This window comes from Mustela nigripes, chromosome 5 (genome assembly GCF_022355385.1).
Source record: "Mustela nigripes isolate SB6536 chromosome 5, MUSNIG.SB6536, whole genome shotgun sequence".
In the NCBI taxonomy this organism is placed as follows: Eukaryota; Metazoa; Chordata; class Mammalia; order Carnivora; family Mustelidae; genus Mustela; species Mustela nigripes.
The window spans coordinates 26,592,299-26,611,481 of NC_081561.1; the positions used below are offsets into that span (position 1 = coordinate 26,592,299).

Sequence of the window (19,183 nt, forward strand, 5' to 3'; positions counted from 1 at the left end):
CCGCCTCCCGCCACCCTCCGTCTGCGCACAGCCCCGTGGGCTGGGCTTTCCTGTTTCTCATCCTGTGTTTTCCTCTTCTTCGCGGACTTCCTTCTCCTAAGCCGGTGGCTTCCTGATGGGGCGCGTAAGTTGCTGTTTCGAGGTGTTAAGTATCTGCAAGTTCAGGGCCTTTCGGTTCAGGGAAACATTGCTAAGTTTTTTCCTTTTTTTTTTATTTAATTTAATTTTATTTTTGTTGGTGTGTGTGTGTTCCAAAATTCATTGTTTGCCGAGTTATTTCTTGACAGTTGGCGCCTCCTTCATTTTCTCTGCCGTCTCTGGCCTTCGTGTGGCTCCTGCACTGGTTTTCCGAGAGGCCGGGGTAGGCGAGGACGTTTCCAGGCCGGGACCTGGAGGGCGGCGGGCAGAGACCTGGAAGAGGACGGTGATGGGTGCTGAGCCGGTGTCCGCTGTCTAGGATCGCACGGGCAGGGGGACAGGCAGGGACAGGCTGGGAGGGGTCACTGCATGTCTGCAGCAGGGGAGGGGTTGGCACAGGCGGACCATGCTGGCCGCGGGCACCACACCGCCGGGTCTGGGGCTAGGGAGCTGCTCAGACGGCACGCGTGCTGCCCCTCCTACACCCCCGACACCGTTCTTCGTGGGGTGCTCCCTTCCTTCAGGGAGCTCGTCCCACGAGAGGCACAGACAAGTATTAAGCAGTGAGGGGCGCCTGGGGGCCCCAGCGGCTGAGCAGTGAACTCTTGGTCTCGGCTCAGGTGGTGACCCCGGAGTCGTGGGACCCATCCCTACGGGGGCTCCGCGCTCAGCGGGCATCTGCTTCTCCCTCTGCCCCTCCCCACGCTCACGCTCTCTCTCAAATAAAGTAACAAATCTTTAAAAATAAATAAACTGAGCACAGCAAATACAAACATACCATATGTTGGAAAATAAGCATCATGGACCTAAAACACTATGGTTGCTTTTTGAAGGGGCGCATGTGAGGCTGCGCACACGCGATATGCCATTAGGCCAACGGCCTCAGGTCTGGGATTCAGGCGAGGGCAGCCACACGACAGCTGGGCCTGCTTGGGGAGTCCGGCTTGGGTCTCACTGGCGTTGCTTCTGAGAGGTCTGTCGGCAGCCGGATGGAGAGCTCTCCCGGGTGAAGGGCTGTCAGAGTCGGGGCCACGCCAGAGACTTGGCAGTCAGAAGTACACAGGGGCCAGCTAAGGCCCTGGGGCAGGTGTGGAGATCGACACTAAGGGCGCCGTGCTGACCCCTGGGCGCTCCGGCGTCTGTCCACGGGCCAAGGAGGAGCTGGCAGAGACGCGAGCGGCAGCCAGTCGGGAAGAGGCCCGGCACGGCCCAGATGACCCTCTAGAGCTGGTGGGGGTGGGGGCCGCCCGAGTGGTCATGGAGCTGTGCTGACCTGGGACTCCCCACCTCGCCCCCAGGGGTGCTTCACCGTCCCCGGGCGGTTTGCTGAACCCCGCAGGCATCTTTGTAAACAGTCCCTCCGCTAAGCTGGGCTCAGTCACCCCTGCTGGTAGAAAAACAGCTCTGGGCTGGGGTGGGGGTGGTGCGGAGAGAAGGCGAGGAAGGGGTGAGGCTGCCGCTGCAAGCTGGGGCGGGCCTGGGACCCGCGCGTTTCCAGGAATGGCCGCAGGAGGCCCTCAACACCTGGCTTGAGCTGTTGGCGTGAAATTCCAGGCCCTTAACTGTAGTACGGGGGGATAAGCTGGGGATGACTCAGGTAGTCTCCCAAGGGGTGTGACAGAGAAAAATCAGGGGCCCCCAGGGGCTCAGATCCTGATCCCCAGGGTCCTGGGATGGAGCCCCACACCAGGCTCCCTGCTCAGCGGAGCACCTGCTTCTCCCGCTGACCCTTCTCCCCACTTGTGCTCACTCTCTGTCTCAAATAATTAGATAAAATCTTTTTTAAAAAGACTATGTTTACCCTTAAGTTCGGGGTTCTTTGTATAATCGTTGGATGAATTATATTTTGTTATTCAAATATGCTCTATCTTTATTAGAAGAATCTTATTTTGTGGCTCCATTATTCTAGATCCTAATCATTTTCTATGTCTTTGAGTATCAGTGACTGAAAGAAAAATCTTTTAAAATCTGCTGTTCTGTTCTTTTTGGAACTGATCATAAATTGTTAGATGTATGAGAGCTTAGAATTGTTATAGTTTCCAGATAAATTGTTCCTTTTACCAAAATGTACTATCTCTGTTTTTCCACCTAATAATACTAATAATACTTCTTGCATTGAAATAGGTCTTCTCTGACACTGATACAGTTACATCGACTTTCCCTTCACTATCACTGCCCAGTATGTTATTTTTAATAACATCAGGGTCATTGTTTTATCGCTTGTTTTGTAAACAGCAAAGCTGGATTTTTTTTTCCAGTCTAGAAACTGGTCTTTCAGCAAATAGGAGTTACTCTGTTTACATTTATTGTGATTATTGAGAAACCAATAAAATTTTATGATCCTATTTTATGATTTCTATTTGTCATTCTTTTCTGTGCTTTTTTTTTTTTTCTTTGTTGGGTTTTCTTAATCCCTGTGATTCTCTGCTCCTGGTTTTCCTTCTCTCCACCCATGAAGTCTTACATGCATGCTTGGATCAACAGGACGCAGAGTGTCACGGTGTCCCTCTGTCCTCCTAGACGGTGCGGCCGAGGAGCTCCTCCCGGTCCGGCTGACGGGCGATCCGTCTCACGGCCGCTGTCACTCGCCGGCCCGTGGTTGCTGAGGACAGTGGCTTTGGGATTCCTCCCTGGGTAGGGCCTGCTCTGGTCCTCTGAATTTTTCTTCGAGGTTTTCTTGCGTCTGGATCTGCAGTTTTTGTAGTGTCTGGATTCTAGTCTTTTGTCAGTTCTACGTATTGTCAGTGTCTTTCCCCAGTTGGTAATTACCTCTTCACTCTGTTCTGGTGTCTTGGTAATCAGAAGTCCTTAACTTTAATGCTGGGGAACTTGTGGTGGGTGCTGTGTTTATTCCTTAACTTACCCACTGGTCTTACTGAAGTGGTCCTGCCTTACTGCACGGTCATGGGGTAACCCCCCACAGGACCTTCCATGTCCAGTGTTTCCCTCGTGTTTTGATGTTCACCTTATCCAAATCCGCCATGTGCCCGCTTTGTTTTCGTGTGCCTGCCTGTGGGCCCTGCTACTGTTGGTCTGTGGGATTTGATGTCTGCACCCCTGTTTGCCGCTGTTATCAGCAGAGGCCGGGAGCCTCCCACCGTGCCAGGCCATGTCTGCTTGTCCCCGTCATGAGATAGCACAACGTGCATCCGTGGGTCTTGGCCCTGGTTCCTGGCACCGAGCTCCCAAACCCTCGTACTGTCGTCCATGATAATGGTGCCAGGAGCGTCCCCCGTTCAGTGCGGTGCCTCTGGGCAGGCTCCTGGACAGGGGGCTGGTCGCCAGAGACCCAGCCACCGCAAGCCGAGCCGTTTGGGAGAGGGGCAGGGAATGGAGCTAAGGACGCACGTGCCCTTGTGAGGGCGCCCCCACGAGATCCCAATCACACGTAGTTGGGGGGCTTCCAGACGGCTGAGCACCCCCACACCCAGGGGCAACACCCCAACTCCAGGGGACAGAAGCCAATGCGCCTGGGACCCTCCTGTAGGATCCCTGGGTGCACCTTCATCTGGCTGTCATATGCACCCTTTATCAGTCCTTCAGTCAACCAGAGACTAGTCAGCGCTCCTGACAGGTCCGTGGAGCCCGGGGAGCCCCCACGGGAACCTTTGGTCCACCGTTGATCATCAGAAGCACAGAGGATGCTGTGGGCTGGCGACCGGCATCTGCGAGGCAGCGAGCACTCTCTCGGGACCGAGCCCTTCACCTGTGTGATCAGACGCTGTCTCCAGGGGGACAGGATCAGAAGGGACAGGAAGAACAGAACGTCCTCCTGGTGTCGCCGAGAACGGCTTGATGCAGGGAAAACCGTGCACCCGGTGACCAGAGGGAGGTGCCGCCCGCACACAGGACAGGAGGCTCGGCAGCAGCACACGGCAGGAGGAGCTGCGTGGCTCCCCACAGAGGTGGAAATCCGTGCTTCTCCTTACATGGGTGGTGTCTCCTTCCCTCCGTACAACAATCCCAAGGTAGGTGCTGGTTCTCGGTTTTCAGACCGGACTAGACGGTTAGGGGGGTTCAGTAAGCCTCTGGAAGCTCACAGAACATGAGCCCGTGCTTTCCGCTGAGCACAAGGGGCTGGGGAGGCCACGCACGACCTTGGCGCCCAGCCCTGTGGGAAACAAGGTGACGCGCCAGCGGGTAGAAGCCCATACTTGGGGCCGGGAGTGGACGGCTCTGTGAGAACAGGTGTGAAGTCGCAAGGTCTGGAAGGTGGGAGGGATCCTCCGTGCCCTTGGGTCCTGGGCAGAGGGGAGGGTTTCCCAAGGCTGAGCCAGGCGCCCAGCGGGAGCCCCGGTTCCCTGGGGCATTCACCCGACTTCTCCAACACCCAGCACACCCGTCTCCCACACCCTTCTGCAGGGCTCTCGGGCCCCACCCAGCCAGTCTCTGGAGCCCTCTACAAAGAGACGCCTGTGAGCCAATGATCCTGGTGGCAATGGCCTCATTGTCACCATGAAGATAATTAGCTCTGTGTCCTCTTTCAGAAGGGGGTGGGACAGTACAAAGATAACATTCACTGCTGATAGCCACCTAGTCCCAAACTAAAGGTAGTATACACAGCGCTTCTCTGTTTAGTTTTTTTTTTTTTCACTCTTCTGTGGATTTGAATACTTTTTTTTTTTTTTTTAACTCCCTATTGTGACCCTCCAGCAAGGAAGCTGCAGTGTTCTTTGAATTCAGGACGCCCCCAGCACTGGACATGCAGGAAAGCCAGTCCTGACCAGAACCTTGCTTCACCAGGGGGCTGTGTGTGAGCTCTGGGCCTCGGTCATCTCCGTCCCCGAGTGTGGTACTGGACTTAGCCCAGATTTCTCACCAGATCACGGGCTTTTCAGTTGTATGTGAGAGAAAGAATGGGTAAGTGGAGGTGACCCGGCTCCTAAATAGGGCTTTTTTTTTCCCTTTTCTGGAAGATGAATGGATAATGAAGAAGTGGTATATAAACACACACACACACACACACACACACAATGCAATATGACTCAACCATCAAAAAGAATGAAATCTTGCCCTTTGCAACGATGTGAATGGAACTAGAGGGTATGATGCAAGTGAACTAAGTCCGAGAAAAACAATTATCATATGATCTCACTCATATGTGGAATTTCACAAACAAAACAGATGAACAAAGAGGAAGGGAAGGGAAAATAAACTAAGACAAAACTAGAGAGGGAGACAAACCCTAGGAGACTCTTAATCACCGGAAACAAGCTGAGGGCTGCTGGAGGGGGGGGCAGGGGGATGAGGTCGCTGGGGGATGGGCATAAGGAGGGCAGGTCATGTGAGGAGCCCTGGGTGTTGTAAGCGACTGGTGAGTCACTGACCTCTCCCTCTGAAACCAGTGATACATTATATTAATTATCTTATGTTAATTAATTGAATTTAAGTTAAAAATAAGAATTTAAAAATAATAATAAATAGGTCCTCTTTGGTGCACATTTCAAGGGTCCAGAGCAGTTTGATTCCCGCTCTGCAGACCATGCACTGGGCCTCCTGCGAGGGTCTCCTGAGCGTCTGCCCCAAGTCTTGGGCACAGCCAAACAGCATCACCTGCGGAGCCAACACCACACTCTGCACCAAGCCCGTTGCACGCTGTGACACTGTGATGTATAGGAACTATGCGTTTGACCAAAATATATTTCTCGTGTATTTTTGTCTTTGTCCACAGTTCCGGCTCACGGCTTCTAAAACCTTGGAATTTCCCAAACCATCTCTTGTTACAATTCTCAGTCTCTTTGTCCTCGGTTTCTGAAATCTCTTCCGATCCCTGAGGGCGATGGGTGTTTTGTTATTGAAAACAGGCTCCCTTTACCCCAAGTGGGTTTATGTTAACAAGGCAACTTCCATTCATGATTAGAAGGTTAAAACTTTCAGTCCCACACCCTGATTTCTGGGGAGGGGAAAGGGGCTTGAAGTTGGATCCGTCACCATGACCACTGATTTAATCAGTTATCCTACGTAATGAAGCCTCCATGAAAACTCGAGAGGACGGCGTACAGAGGACTCCCAGCCAGCGACCAGGATGCTTCCCCCGCGCTGCCGTGCTGGTCTTCAAGCTTCACGAAGACAGAAGTCCCTTCGCTCACCACCTCCCTTATGCATTTCTTCATCTGGCTGTTGATTCAGATCCTTAATATCTGCAATAGGTCAATAATACAGTTAGTAAACAAGTTTCCTGAGTTCTGTGAGTCACTCCAGAATATTAGTGGAACCCAAGGAGAGGGACATGGGAACTTCTGATTTATAGCCAGTGGGTGAGGCATCTGACGTGGATGGCAGTCTGGGGGGCCTGAGCCCATAACCCGGGAAATCCGACGCCGTCCCTGTGTAGATGGTGCCAGAATGGAGTGGAATCTGCCAGACACCTAGCTGGTGTCCACATCATTGGCCTCAGGGTCAGGAAAACCCATCTACCCCACATTGAGGTTGGGTTCCAGAACTGCATTACACCTATTAATCCATTTAAGCCACATATAATCCTATAGAGCAGGCATTTTGATTGCTTTTTCACAGAAGACTAAGACTCCGAGAAATTAAGTAACTTCCGTCTGGCAGAGCATAGGGTTTGACCCCATAATGACCAAGCCAAAGGGCTACGAGCTGTAGCAGGAACCGTCGGCCACAGTGATCCGCCACAGTGATCGGCCCCGTGGAGGTTATCAAGGGTCCCCAGACACACATGGGCAGTCTGGCAGTCTTGCAGTCTGGCACACAAGTCAGTACCAAACCTATCAAAAGCCTTTCTCAGGAGTCTGGGATTGAAGGTCCACAATCGGGTGTGCGGGGTGGGGGCAGTGATGTAGATCCCTGCTTGGAGGGGTCTGGTTGCAGCCCTAGCATCACCTGGGCACTTTCAGAAAATCTCAAGTCCCTCCCTACACCTTTGTAGTCAGAACTTGATTTAAATAAAACTCTCAGACGGTGTTAAATGCTACGGTTTGTAAAGCATTGAGGTAGATGGTGGCTCAGCCAAGAGGATCCTGGGCAGGTTAAAGAATCTGTATGTGATTGTGAAATAAGTCAACAGTGAACTGTGTCGTTATCAGGTAAAGTCATCAGAAAAGTCGGGACGCCTGGGGGCCTCAGGCAGTGAAACGTCAGCCTTCGGCTCAGGTCATGATCTCGGGGTCTTGGGATCGTACCCCACATCAGGCTCCCCGCTCAATGGGGCAGAAGACAGTAACTACATGTTCTTTGCTGAAAGGAAGTATAATGAGACGTAGTTGACGTGTTCTGTAGAACACTCTGGCAATTAGAAGCCATAAACTAGATGTATGTATAGCAACATGCCTGGATCTTAAACCCGAGATCGTAGCTCAAAAAGAGGTAGAAACAGTCCTGTACTAGGTATCTGTTCAGAGCTCCCCCTGTAGCCGAGGACGTGTGAAAACATGAGAGTCGCGCCCGTGGGGGTGAGGAGAATGGGAGAGAATCCAGTAGAGAACACGAGGGGACCTGGCCTGGGCTGCTGCAGATTGCTCACCAGGACCCGTGGAATTATGACCGAGACAGCTCTCTGCCCTGAAGTCCGAGGAAAAGGGGGGAACTGGCAGGAGTGGGAAATAAAGGGCACAAGTGAAGCCAGCAAGACGCCCACAGACAGGAAGGCCACCCCGCGTGCAGAGCAAAGCAGGGAGCGGGAGACCCGGCTGGGGCTCGCAGGCTGCTGTAATCACGGTTCTTGGGCTGTGGACCGAGTCCTCCTACACACCCCACCTGGGTCCTCACAACCACTGCTCTGGTTCTCTGAGGCACCCCAAGTGCATGGCGGCCCCTCACATAAGCCAGCAGCCCAGTGCTCTGGCCAGAAGCGGACAGAGCTCAGCGCTCTCACAGTCCCAAGACCAGCAATGCTTACAGAAGCACCGAGCCCAGGGTTCACCCGCTGAGGCTACCCCGCCGGAGATAAAGGGTGGTTTACATCACAAACCCTGAGTTTCACATTGCTCTGTGGGATCACCAGTGGGTGATTTCCGCCCCCAAGCAGGTCCCCATCCTCCTACTCCTTAAGCTTTCAAATTCCATTTTCTTTCTTATGCAGAGTAGTTTAATTTTGGCCCGGAGCCTCCATCTGTGCCTATCCACACCCCTAAATTACCTGAGCCACTCACCTTAAATTTAGTCACACTTGGAAATACAGGGTAGGTGGCTCATTCGCTTTTTCCAAAAAAAAAAAAGGCTTGCTTGTCCAAAACACTAGGTCAGTGCGCAAGAAGTGAACCCAAGCCCCATCATCCATTAATAATCACGGTAATAACAGTGACCATCCGAGAGGTGCCTTAGACCTGAGCAGCATGTCATCTTAGGGAAGAGTGCCATCAGGGACAGGACTGCGGCCTGGTCGCAGAGATGCCACTGACCTGCGCAGACGAGACCCATGCCGTGCAGAAGTGTGGCGGTTCCTACACTTTATTAGACACCCTCTACCAGAAAGAAACGTGACCTAATGTCAGAAAGGAGGGGACGTGGGCGTCCCGGGGCAGGAGGAAGAGGCCCTGCGCCTGCGGCGTCTCCAAGCGCGCGGCGGAACAGAACCCAACAGTCAGCTCCGTCAACTCGAGCAAGCCCGGCTCCGCTCTGCTTTCCCCGCGGTGAGTATTTCTGAAGCTCCGGCAGTTGGGGGCCCAGTGGTGTTTTGTTCTCTTTTTCAAAAGCGCGCGGGCTCCCCAGCTTTGCCCGTGCGCGCAGGCAGCCCCCCGGTCTCCGCGGCAGCGCCCCTCGGACGCCGCCCTCCGCCGCGCAGGCAGACAGGAGCATGTTCCCAGACGGCCGAAGCCGGGCAGTGAGCGCGCGACGGAGGCGGGGTGCCCTCTGCGGCGGGGCGCAGCCGGGCGGGGGCGCGCGGGGAGCCGCGGGTGCGGGGGCCGCGGGTCTGCGCTCAGGCCCCGCCCACCGCCTCCCCAGGGGCTCGGGGCCGCACCTACCTGCGGTGGCGCCGTGAGAAGCAGCCGGGGGGTGCCCAGCGCCGCCGGGACAGCCTCGGAGCGCGGGGGGCCGTGCGGCAGGTCCTGCTTGTCCCGGATGAAGGTCGCCGGCTTCCTGTCCTCGGTGAGGGCCCGGCTCCGGCTGAGGGCGCGCGGATCCGGCGGGGCGGGCCCTGCGGGGAGAGAGCGGGGCTCGGGGGACGCGCCCCGGGGCGCACGCGGCGCGGGGGAGGCAGCGGTCCGTTCCCGGACGCAGGACCGCGGCCTCGCGCGGGGCGGGCCAGTGCGGCGCCCTGAGGGTTCGCGTCTCGGAGCGCGGCCGGCCCGGCAGGCCAGGGGGCCGGGGATCGCAGTCTGCCGTGGAACGAGATGCCCCGGTGGTCCTCCGGCACGTTAAGTCAAGTCAAGTCGTCAAGTAAAGCAGACGCTGTTTTTTAAAAACCGTACATTTGGGGCGCCTGGGTGGCTCCGTGGGTTAAGCCGCTGCCTTCGGCTCGGGTCATGATCCCAGGGTCCTGGGCTCTCTGCTCGGCGGGGAGCCTGCTCCCCTCCCCTCTCTCTGCCTGCTTGTGATCTCTGTCTCTCAGATAAATAAATAGAATCTTTAAAAAAATAAAAATAAGGGGCGCCTGGGTGGCTCAGTGGGTTAAAGCCTCTGCCTTCGGCTCAGGTCATGATCCCAGGGTCCTGGGATCGAGCCCCGCATCAGGCTCTCTGCTCAGCGGGGAGCCTGCTTCCCCCTCTCTCTCTGCCTCTCTGCCTACTTGTGATTTCTGTCTGTCAAAAAAATAAATAAAATCTTTAAAAAAAATAAAAATAAAACCCATACATTTGTTCAAGTCGACAGAGTCTGGCGCAATGCTGGGCGGAACACACACTCGCAAACAAGAGTTTCGTGACTGTTTTTGAGGCGATAACATCCGTACAAGGACAAGCACGAACCGCACTAAGCCCTTCCGTGTGTGCGTTCCCCTAGGTCCTGGCCGCCCATGGGGCCTGAACCAGTGCGTGCTCCATTTTAAGGAGAACGAACCAGAACCAGCAGGCACACTGGCTTGCCATGTCTCATAACCAGCACAAGCGAGAGCAGAGCACCCAGTGGTCAGGCTCCAGATTTCGCAGGTGTAACGGCTCTGGACTGACTGGACGGAGGACAGAAGGAATCCCCACCCCCCAGCTGTTTACCTGAGTCTGTTTCCAGATGGTGCGCCAGGTTTTCTGAGAGAAACAGAAACAGAAAGCTGTGTGACTTGTGATTTCCCACAAGCATTCCCAAGAACAGAGCTGGGAACCGTGTGAGCCCAGGGACGGGGAATGGCCGTCTGCTCTGTGCCCTCTGCTGTGGTCTACTGAGACACAAGCTACCGTCACCTGCCTGGACACTCGGCCCAGTGCGGGTCCCTGCGGAGAGAAGATGCTCTCGGGACCGGTCCCACGGAGCAGACCACCAAGGGAAGGCTTAAGGGAGGGAAGACACCGAGAGCCAGGCTTGGCAGGCAGGGGGAAGGTGGTGGTGGGAGGAGGACACGGCTGTCCCACCAGCGGGGTATGGGGAAAGCTGCCACCCCTCCCCTTTACCTGAGAAGGTCCTCATCATCTCTGGGAGGAAGAGTGTTTTCTGGTGGAGATCTCGGATCTTCTTGATAAGGTCTGGAGAAATGGTCTCTGGACTCACAAAAGTCCTTGTCTCATACCTACAGACAACCAGCCCTTAGGAATTGGAGGTAGGGGCGCCTGGAGGGTTCAGGGGGTTAAAGCTTCTGCCTCCGGCTCAGGTCATGACCTCAGGGTCCTGGGATGGAGCCCCACATCCCTGCATAGGGCTCTCTGCTCAGCGGGGAGCCTGCTTCCTCCTCTCTCTCTGCCTGCCTCTCTGTCTACTTGTGATCTCTGGCAAATAAATAGAATCCTTTTAAAAATTAAAAAAAAAAAAAAAAGAATTAGAGGTAGGTCCTCTAAAAGAATGTTTGGGGTCTATGGAGGCTAGAAGGGACAGAGGTCATTACCCTGTTTGCCTCTAGAGGACAGTACAATGTCGGTGGAGAAACGACCTTAAACTCCTCTTCCTAATCTGGTGCTGTTCCTTACTAGGGGAAGGGGGGAGGGGAGATGAGAGAAAACAGGTGACACCTCCGTCCTTGCCTGTCCCCGACCGCAGGACCACGAGCAGGCTCGGCGCCCTCATCAGACCAGCTAAAGGACTGCACAGCCCTTTAGCTCTATACCCCAAACACTCTTTGAAAGTTTGGAAGACACGGGACGCCTGGGTGGCTCAGTGGGTTAAGCGGCTGCCTTCAGCTCGGGTCATGGTCCCAGCGTCCTGGGATCGAGTCCCACATCGGGCTCCTTGCTTGCTCAGCGGGGAACCTGCTTCTCCCTCTGCCTCTGCTGCCACTCTGCCTGCCTGTATTCACTTGCTCTCTCTCTCTCTAACAAATAAATAAATAAAATCTTAAAAAAAAAAAAAAAGAAAGTTTGGGAGACCCTTCCCAAGCCTCGGACCCCAGGTCCAGACCCTGTGGCTGAATAACAGGTGCCCCTCGCAGAGCACGGAGAAGGCACAAGTGCAAACAGCAGAGGACAGCACGGGGCCAGGGGCTGCCCTTTGTGGTGGGTCTGCAGACCCTGAAGGACATGGGGGAGCCAGGAAAGGACTGGAAGCACATGCCAGTCTCCCACGTCCGTGCCACCGCCGTCCAGAGACAATCTCTCTCCTCGGAGTTACAGTTTACGTGCTCTTCAATGCTGACTCGACCAGTAGTTTTGAGAACTAAACAAATGTTCCTACATCAGCCTAAAAACACAATTATGGCTTATAATTTCACCTCCAAGGGAAAGCCGTATCCCTGATACCAAACAACTAGTTTAAAAATGGACTCTTGGGGGCGCCTGGGTGGCTCAGTGGGTTAAGCCGCTGCCTTCGGCTCAGGTCATGATCCCAGGGTCCTGGGATCGAGTCCCGCATTGGGCTCTCTGCTCAGCAGGAAGCCTGCTTCCTCCTCTCTCTCTCTACCTGCTTCTCCGATCGCCATCTGTCAAATAAATAAAATCTTTTTTAAAAATAAATAAATAAATAAATAAGAACAGACTCCTGGAGCACAGCCCTTTAGGTGGAGACTGCGTGTCTGTCTGTCTGTCAGAGTGAATTTGCATTTCTGTGGGGGGCAGGGTAGAGAGGGCCCCCCTCGGTCTGTGTCCAGGGGAACAGAGGTGAGAGGAACAAAGTCAACAGCCGGGTGTCAGGAGGCAGGACTGGGGAGAAGGCCCTACCTGCTCTGGTCGGCCTTGACATCCTACAAAAGAGAAGGAACATGCACTCAGCGTCCACACGTCCTTCCCACCGGAGACTCCGCACGGCCTGTCCTCCTTATCGTCCGGCCTCAGAGCTCTCTTCCCGAGCCCTGTGTCTGCTCCGTTCCCTACTCATCACACGGCTGTCACATCCCGCCTCCCGCCTCATCTGGGACCCTGCTCAGGTCATGAGAGCTGGCTTCTTTGACTTAGCCTTCCCTGGGGACCGTGTTCTGCCTCCAGGGCTTGAGGGCTGCTGGGGAACAGGGTCCAGGCTCCAGTTACCCGCTGGACCCGATGTGAAACGGGATAAAAGAATGATAATCTGGGTGAGCCAGGGACCATGCTAAGCATTTCGTATGGACTGTTTCCTACCATCTTCGCAGGAGCCCTGTGAGGGAGGTGCTATTATTATCCCCACATTTAAGGGGGCTCATGAGGCTCGCCCCGGTCGCATGGCTGGAAGAGCCTGTCCTCAAACCCAAGGCCCCCCGACTGCAAGGTCCCTGACGCGACCACAGTGGGTGGACAAGTCATCCAGCCTCCCTGGGTCTGCAGTCTGTAAGCTCTCTGGGTCTGCAGACCCTCGGTGCGACCCGAGACCTGGCAGTCCCTTCTAGTCGAACCAACGGCCACTTGCCCTTCCCGCCTGTCCCAGCACCCCTGGCCCTCTGCCTGTGTCCCCTCCTGGTTGGCCCCTCTCCTAGCCCACGGGGTGGGCACGGCCTCACTTGCAGCAGGACGCTGGCTGGCTGCTGACTCTGCTCCTCCAGCTCCTGGGCTCCGAGCCTGGTGATCTCCTCGGAGAACTTGGAGTTGTACTGGTCCCTCTCCATGCAGGTCTGCAGCTCCAGCTCCCGCAGCCTGGCCTGCAGGAGACTGTGCTGGTCTGCCAACTCCCGCTGAAGTTTCCCAAACGCCGCATCCACCTGCTGCCTCTTGCTTTCAATGTGAGTCTGCGCGGGGTAAACAGAGAAACAGGCCAGGAGGGAGATGGAGAGGCTGGTCTCTAGGAGGGTCACCTGTATGTCACGACTCAGAGGCACAGGGAGTCCCGAGCTCTCTCAGTACTGTGGCGGAACGGGTCTCATAAGACTTGCCAGCGGTGAGGGCTGTGCCCCTGCCTTACCAGAGAGTCTAAGAACAATGCCCCAGAATGCCCTCAACGCTGTATTGAGGTTCTCAAACACCCTTCCCCATCTGCCACACGGCTCTCACCTCACCATGCCTTCCCTAGAGTCAGGAGGAGCCGGTGGGAGTCGTCCGTCCGAGAGCCACTGAAGGAACCAGTGTGGTTCGAGTGTGTGGCCTCGCTCTTGTCCCCTGACATCGCCCTCCGCACGGCATGCTTGGAAGGGAGCCGAGGAGAGCTGCGGGTCTCCCCCTGCCCCACAACTCTGTTCCCTTGGTCAGGGCACCCGAAATTCTCAGACTGCGGCTTTCCTCCTGGATGACTGTGTAGCTCAGAGAGGTGGCCCTACGGCTCACCCGACGTGCTCAGGCCAGCCCCCAGGTCAGCGACACTGACACCGCACACACCTACCCACCCCTTCCTATCTGAAGGCAGTGCCTTAGGGCACACCGAACGGGATGGGAAGAGTGGCTCTGGGCCAAGACACCTGGCTTCTAGGGACACCTGCTGGCTTAGTGGCGGAAGCGTCTGACTCGATTTCAGCTCAGGTCGTGATCTCAGGGTCCTGAGAGCCCGCTCCGTGGGCTGGCTCTGAGCTCAGCCGGGAGTGCGCTGCAGTTTCTCTCCCTCTGCCCTTCCTGTTTCTCTCTCTCAAATAAGTAAGTGCTGAGAGAGAGAGATCCGGACTGTAGCCACGTCATCATGACCGTGGGCTAGGCCCTGCGGGACATCCCGCTCCCGGACCTGTTCTCTCTGTAAAGCGGCTGAGAAGATGGGTCCTGGGCCAGGTCTCAGACCATCTCCAGCCGTGAAGTTCTGGGATCCCACAGCCTTGATCCCGAATGCCCGCGCAGAGAGGCTAGGATGTGAATGAGAACCGCCCAAGAGTACCTGCCGGAGGCTTCCCCCAAGCCCCTGAAGACCAGGTGTCAGAAGCTCTTACCAGAAGCTTTTGGAGCTTCCTGTCTTCCCGCCGCCATGTGGCCTCCATCTCGCTCTTCTCCAGGCGCGGAGCTCTCGACTGGCTCCGGAGACGGTCCTGCGGGAGAAGAACGGGCAGGGAGCGGCGGCTTCGTTCACAGAGAGCAACTGCTGCGTCCCTGGTGTGCCGCCGATGGGGAGAGAGACTCAAAGGTGAACAGGGCGGGCCTCGTCCTGCAGAGATCACCTGGAGATCACCTCCCGCCTGCAGTACAGGGAAGGCGGAGTCCCGGGTGGCAGCAGCTGGTGGGAACACGGCGGCGGGGCAAGGGAGGCTGCAGAGACAGGAAGCGCTTACAGCGGGCCCAGAGACGGGCTGTGCGTGCCGCACGCGCCTGGACTGTCCCTCAGGTGGCCCTGGGGCCCAGTGACCATGCCCGAGCTTTCCTGGCGCCGGGGACCCACAGGAGGGTTTGGCGCAGGGGAACAACACGGTCTGCTGCGTGTTTTGGCAGATTGGAGGATGCTTGGAGAGAAAGGACACAGGGAGGTCATTCGAGCTGGAGCGAGTCTGGGCGCGGACCGCAGAGCCAGCATTTGGAGTGGTCGCGGGGGTAAGGCCGAGGCCGAGGCTCAAGAGCTGCTTCAGAGAAGATCACTTGTAGACCCAGACGCCGGATGGACAGAGCGAGCGGGGGGCCAGGTGGGCCGTGTCGTGCCCCCCCACAAGGACGAGGGGCGCCTGCCGGCCGCCCGTGCTCTCCCCTCGCATCCCGCTCAGCCCAGCAGTCTCGGCCTCGGCAAGTCCCGTACCCTGTGTGGGTCCTGGGAGGCCAAGGTCACCCGCCCACAGTGGGCAGAAGACCGGGCCATGCACTCGTTCACGGATGCAACCTCTGTGCCCGGTGGCCGCAGGGCCCCATGAGGCTGGGGTCCCCCTGAGCCTGTGAACAGCCACACGTCCACGGGGAACCACGGTCTCATCCAGATCCCTCCCCGTGCCCTCCACGGCGGGCGACGGGACACTGTCCCAGCCCACACAGGCCCCCCAAAAGCCGTCCATCTTACCCGGTAGGGCTGAATGGTCCCGTCGAGGACGGCCACAGGGTGGGTGCGGTGGGAGGGACCCTGCCGACAGACCACACAGAGCAACTCAGCATCGGTCTCGCAGAAGAAGTAAATCTTCTCACCGTGCTCCTCACAGCGCGTCTCCCCCAGAGGGCCCAGGGGCACCGGGACCATGAGAGGCCGGATGGGCTCCCTCTCCTTGCAGGGTACACAAGGCAGCGCCTGGCAGGAGAGCTGGGCCCCCATCTGGGAAGGTGGGGGGAGGGGCAGCCTGGCAGCAGGTGCGTCCCCGGGCGCGGGTTACTGCGTCCCCCAGGGTTCCCTTGCGGGCTGGATGGGGGTGCTCCTCACGGGAAGGCCCAGAGGGCATCCCGCTGCCGCTGCCGTCCGCAGCCTGTCCGCAGAGGCCTCTGCCTCAGGCCACACAAATTCTGTCCCTGATATTTGTCACTCCTGCGTGAGTCATGGAGGGAACACAATAGGAGGCTGCAAGAAAGCAGGACGGTTCGGCCTGGGACGCCACCGGCCACCACCCATCAGCTGAGGGGGTTCAAACTCCAGGGCACTGGAAGTGACCCAGCATTTCCCAGCAGGGGCCTGGCCAGCCCGTCCTGCACTCCTGCCGAGTCCTTCTGTCCCTGGGGTGGGGAGCCCAGCATGTATGAGCTCACAGGGAGATGGGTTTCCTGGAGCCCCACCCTTGACCGCGGTGGGGTGGAGAGTTCCAGGAGGAAACACAGGGAGGTGACATTGCTTCCTGTCCCCTGAGCAGGTGGGAGCCACCAGCTTCCACTCTCAGGTGTGCGCTCAGCGTCAAAGTCCAGACTGCGGAGGGAGGGGTTCTCCGGCCCCTCCTCTGTCTCCCTTCCCCGCTCACCTTACCCACCCAGGCAGGCCACCTCTGCCGCCGCCAGCCAGGGAGCCAGTGTCCCCAGACCGTCCACTTCCGTTGTTAACAGCCCTTCGGGACAGGTGTGATTACCTTCAGTTGACAGCATGTGAACCGACTTCCCTGCGGTCATAGAGTTGGAGAGCTACGATGCGGGGGTCAGTCCGAGTCTCCTGGCTCAGGGCACGTGCCCCCAGCCCCTGTGCTGCCCCCACCTGATGGTCCAGGCCACGGTCCATCCACTCCTTGCATCAGTGCATGAAACCCAGGGGAACCCCATTCTGACGCTAGCCATCCGCCCTGCGCTGTTTCCCTCGCTCTCCCCTGAGCTGCTGTGTGTACCCCATTTCCATCCCAACCGCCCTGGCCCTCCCGGGGGGTGGGGCAGCCACCCGCCCCCGCCCTCCCAGAGCCCGCAGCTCCGCGCCGCCACGGAGCAGGAGAATGCAGCGGGTCCCAGCGAAGATGCGCAGCTCGCCAAATGATACACCTGTTAGAAGGGACGGAAAATACCTCTTTCCTCATTCTTAGACTGGTCACACGTGGAAATGATTGTATTGGGGGCTAAATAAAATACTAAAATTAACTGCCCTTTTTAAAATACGGCCAGGCCCCTTCTTCTCTCTTTCCAGAAAATAAAATAAAATAAAATACGGCCAGGTGGAAACTTGAATTGCACCGGTGGCTCCCGTGGTGTTTGTGTGGGGGCACAGCTCTGGGACGCTCAGATATGAGCACAGATGGAGGCCCACACCTCCCCACGCATACGCGGGGCCCCTGCGGTCGCAGTGCCAGGCTCACTCCAGAGCGGCGGGGGGCTCCAGGCGCCCCGCGGACAGACACCGGCGTGAGCGGTGGGTCCTGAACGAGTGCCGGTGGTTGCCAGTTTCCTTCCTGCTCCCCACTCAGGGCTGACTCTCGCCTCTGTGGAAGCCGCCGCAGGCCGGGGGCGTGTCTCTGAGCGCAGCCAGCTTATCTGTGCCCTCCCACTCGCTGGGCCGGCCGATACCGTATCTCCCTGGGGGCAGCTGGTCCTACCGCAGGAGGCTGGTGTGGCCTCTCCGGTCCCCAACCCGGTCCGCCTCCCACCCCAAACAAGGACTATCTCTGCCAGCTGTGGACGACGAAGATACGGCCAGCGCGGGTGCAGGGACAGGTCAGACGCCACGCCCTGGGCTGTGGGCTCCAGACAGTGCCTGAGGACGGCTCTGGAATGCAGGCCCCTCCTTCCTCCCTCTCCTGGAGCGGGGGCGTCTGCTCCTTTGGGAGGAGGACAAGAGGACCTCGGCATCAGGTGGGTGCCTTGTCCTTGGGGGCGCGTGTGTGCGCATGTCTGTGCGTGCGCGCGTCCGTGTGCACAGGTGAGTGTGTGTCTGTGTGTGCGCACATGTCTGTGTGTGTGCCTGCGCGTCCACAACCACCGGGGCGTCTGTGCGTATCTACGACGTGGCCGTGTCTGGCCGTGTGAGGACGAGTGTGTGATCTTGCTGTTTTCCCAGATCCTTCCAGCTCAGCCCCGCACAGAGAGTGACCTTGAGGTGCCAGCAGGCACAGCGGGTCCATGGCCGCAGCCGCCTCCGTGACCAGCCTGGCGGACGAGGTCAACTGCCCCATCTGCCAGGGCACCCTGAGGGAGCCGGTCACCATCGACTGTGGCCACAACTTCTGCCGGGGCTGCCTCACACGCTACTGCGAGATCCCAGGCACAGATCCCGGGGAGGCCCTCCACGGGGAGGCCCTCCCCTGCCCCCTCTGCAAGGAGCCCTTCCGCCCGGGGAGCTTCCGGCCCAACTGGCAGTTGGCCAGCGTGGTGGAGAGCATCGAACACCTCAAGCTGGTGTCTTCGCCGGACTCGGAGGCAGAGGACCTCTGCAGGGAGCACGGGGAGAAGATCTACTTCTTCTGTGAGGACGATGAGACGCAGCTGTGCGTGGTGTGCCGGGAGGCCTGGGAGCACCAGGCCCACACCGTGCGCTTCCTGGACGAGGCAGCAGGGCCCTACAGGGTAGGAAGGGCACGCGGGGGTCCGGGGCACAGCCTGCCTCCCTCTCCCTGGCCTCCCTCGGGCAGGAGCCCCAGGCGTGCTGCAGCACGTTCCGTGTTGCTCACCTGCGGCCACAGTTTCCGGGACGCAACAAGGGCGCGTGGACTGTTTGGGTGGCCACGGGGGTCCGCCCCGCACGTCTGAGGGTGTCTGCGCTTGGGGGACGATTGTGCCGACAGTGTGATGTGCACGGACATGCATGTGCTGTGGGCAGGGAGGCCTGTGTGCTCGTGTGGTGAATAAACCAGTGTTTGCGTGCAGGGGCGCACTCGGGTGCGCGGTCCTCCCCGTCACCCACGGCGTGTCTGTGTCCACGAGCTCACCGGCGTGACGGGAGAGCATCATCTGTCTTCCTCAGCGTCCCTACGTGGATGTTTGTGTGTGTGAACCTGTTCCTACTCTACTCCAGACCAAGCCGTTTTTACAGCCGTGTGTCGGCTATTTTTATATTATCCAAGTGTCTTCTCCCGTCTGGAATCAGACACAGAAAACGGGTTCTATTCACAACAAGCGACTGTGTGTACGCGTTCCCTCGGACAGAGATGCGAGCAAGTCGGAACACGTTCAAGAAGGGCATATCAGGCTTGGGACAGATCCCAGGCCTCGCTTACCAGACACAAAACAAATTAGGGTTGTTGCTTTTTAAAGACTTTATTTATTTATTTGACAGACAGAGATCACAAGCAGGCAGAGAGGCAGGCAGAGAGAGAGGAGGAAGCAGGCTCCCTGCTGAGCAGAGAGCCCGATGCGGGACTCGATCCCAGGACCCTGAA

At 57.5% G+C, this 19,183-nt stretch overlaps 2 protein-coding genes and 1 long non-coding RNA gene across 4 annotated transcripts in view; 2 read left to right on the forward strand and 1 right to left on the reverse strand.

Moving 5' to 3' along the window:
• The first annotated feature begins 6 nt into the window (after nucleotides 1-6).
• On the forward strand, nucleotides 7-5,886 carry LOC132017730 (uncharacterized). The gene is made up of 3 exons (XR_009404389.1): nucleotides 7-4,106; nucleotides 4,792-4,998; nucleotides 5,810-5,886. It is a non-coding gene; the product is annotated as an uncharacterized LOC132017730 (long non-coding RNA).
• LOC132017729 (E3 ubiquitin-protein ligase TRIM15-like) lies at nucleotides 5,550-16,101 on the reverse strand. Its single transcript, XM_059399698.1, is given in 9 exon segments — nucleotides 5,550-6,278; nucleotides 9,066-9,238; nucleotides 10,251-10,283; nucleotides 10,644-10,759; nucleotides 12,336-12,358; nucleotides 13,088-13,312; nucleotides 14,432-14,527; nucleotides 15,478-15,750; nucleotides 15,752-16,101. Coding segments are annotated over 9 exon segments (1,050 nt in total). The 5' UTR covers nucleotides 15,848-16,101; the 3' UTR covers nucleotides 5,550-6,263.
• Nucleotides 16,102-17,350: 1,249 nt separating this feature from the next.
• The window catches only part of LOC132017728 (tripartite motif-containing protein 10-like), an 8,021-nt gene continuing 6,188 nt past the window's right edge, over nucleotides 17,351-19,183 (forward strand). Inside the window, exons 1-2 of one of the 2 annotated variants that reach the window (XM_059399697.1) lie at nucleotides 17,351-17,727; nucleotides 17,866-18,371. In XM_059399697.1, the coding sequence (XP_059255680.1) occupies nucleotides 17,928-18,371 (444 nt within the window). In that variant the 5' untranslated portion in view covers nucleotides 17,351-17,727; nucleotides 17,866-17,927. The remainder of the gene's footprint in view (nucleotides 17,728-17,865; nucleotides 18,372-19,183) is intronic. The other variant, XM_059399696.1, reaches the window with a different exon arrangement.